General features: G+C 27.5%; 1 protein-coding gene across 1 annotated transcript; it reads right to left on the bottom strand.

Moving 5' to 3' along the window:
- Positions 1–157: 157 nt before the first annotated feature.
- On the bottom strand, positions 158–692 carry LOC100568605 (protein Hook homolog 3). Its single transcript, XM_003248856.3, has 3 exons — positions 612–692; positions 416–555; positions 158–344 (listed from the first exon to the last, which is right to left on the bottom strand). Exons 2-3 carry the CDS (start codon positions 487–489, stop codon positions 173–175), a joined length of 246 nt encoding a protein of 81 aa, XP_003248904.2. The 5' UTR covers positions 490–555; positions 612–692; the 3' UTR covers positions 158–172.
- Between the last annotated feature and the right edge of the window lie 6 nt (positions 693–698).

Here is a 698-nt window from a genome sequence, read left to right as displayed (position 1 = left end):
CAAATTCAAATCTGTTTTCAGAATTCTTATCGCTTCATTGGTATGTTTGATAAAAAACACGTCTAAAATATTATGTCACGCGTGTGTTAGACAAAAACAGAAAATCACGGTATCGAATCCCCTTAAATAAAATGACTTATTATGAATTATATAAATTAAAAAAACTATTTTTTTAAAGAAATATATAAGAAATAAGAATATACCTATTGTCTAAACGCAGTTCATTATACTGTTGTCTCGTATTATCCAAAATACTTTGAAGTACCGAAATTTTATCTTCTTCTGGTTCTTTTTGATTCATTTTAAGCATTGTGTTCTCATGCTGAAGCCTCACTAATTTCTGTCTGCATATTTATAAAATTATATAAAATAAGATAGGTGTTAATGGAACGTTAATTTTATCATGATAACAAACTTGAGGTCCATTGCTGATTCCATGTCATCGCTAGTGGTTGTTTGAGAGTGTTCAAGTGTACTGGTCTTTTTCATTTGAGTTTGACAACATTTTAATTCTTCATTTGCTTCTTTTAATGAATCCCTCTCAATAACTAATCTCTAAACAAATTTTAAAATTAATGAACACCAAAACAGAAAATTCTATTATTGATTACATCTTTCTCTTTCTGCAAGGTATTTAAGTTTTCTAATAACTTTTTTGATTCAAATTCCAATTTATCAATTTTGTTTGTCTCGTCATT

Source organism: Acyrthosiphon pisum, unplaced genomic scaffold (genome assembly GCF_005508785.2).
Source record: "Acyrthosiphon pisum isolate AL4f unplaced genomic scaffold, pea_aphid_22Mar2018_4r6ur Scaffold_13724;HRSCAF=14367, whole genome shotgun sequence".
Taxonomy (NCBI): domain Eukaryota; kingdom Metazoa; phylum Arthropoda; class Insecta; order Hemiptera; family Aphididae; genus Acyrthosiphon; species Acyrthosiphon pisum.
This window is presented reverse-complemented; position numbering and strand designations above follow the sequence as displayed.

Bases quoted from the DNA above. Each gene is read 5' to 3' on its own strand.
- LOC100568605 (XM_003248856.3), bottom strand. From the start codon at position 489: ATGAAAAAGACCAGTACACTTGAACACTCTCAAACAACCACTAGCGAT. The intron at 345-415 runs GTTTGTTATCAT...ATAAATATGCAG, and splicing joins GAATCAGCAATGGACCTCAA to ACAGAAATTAGTGAGGCTTC.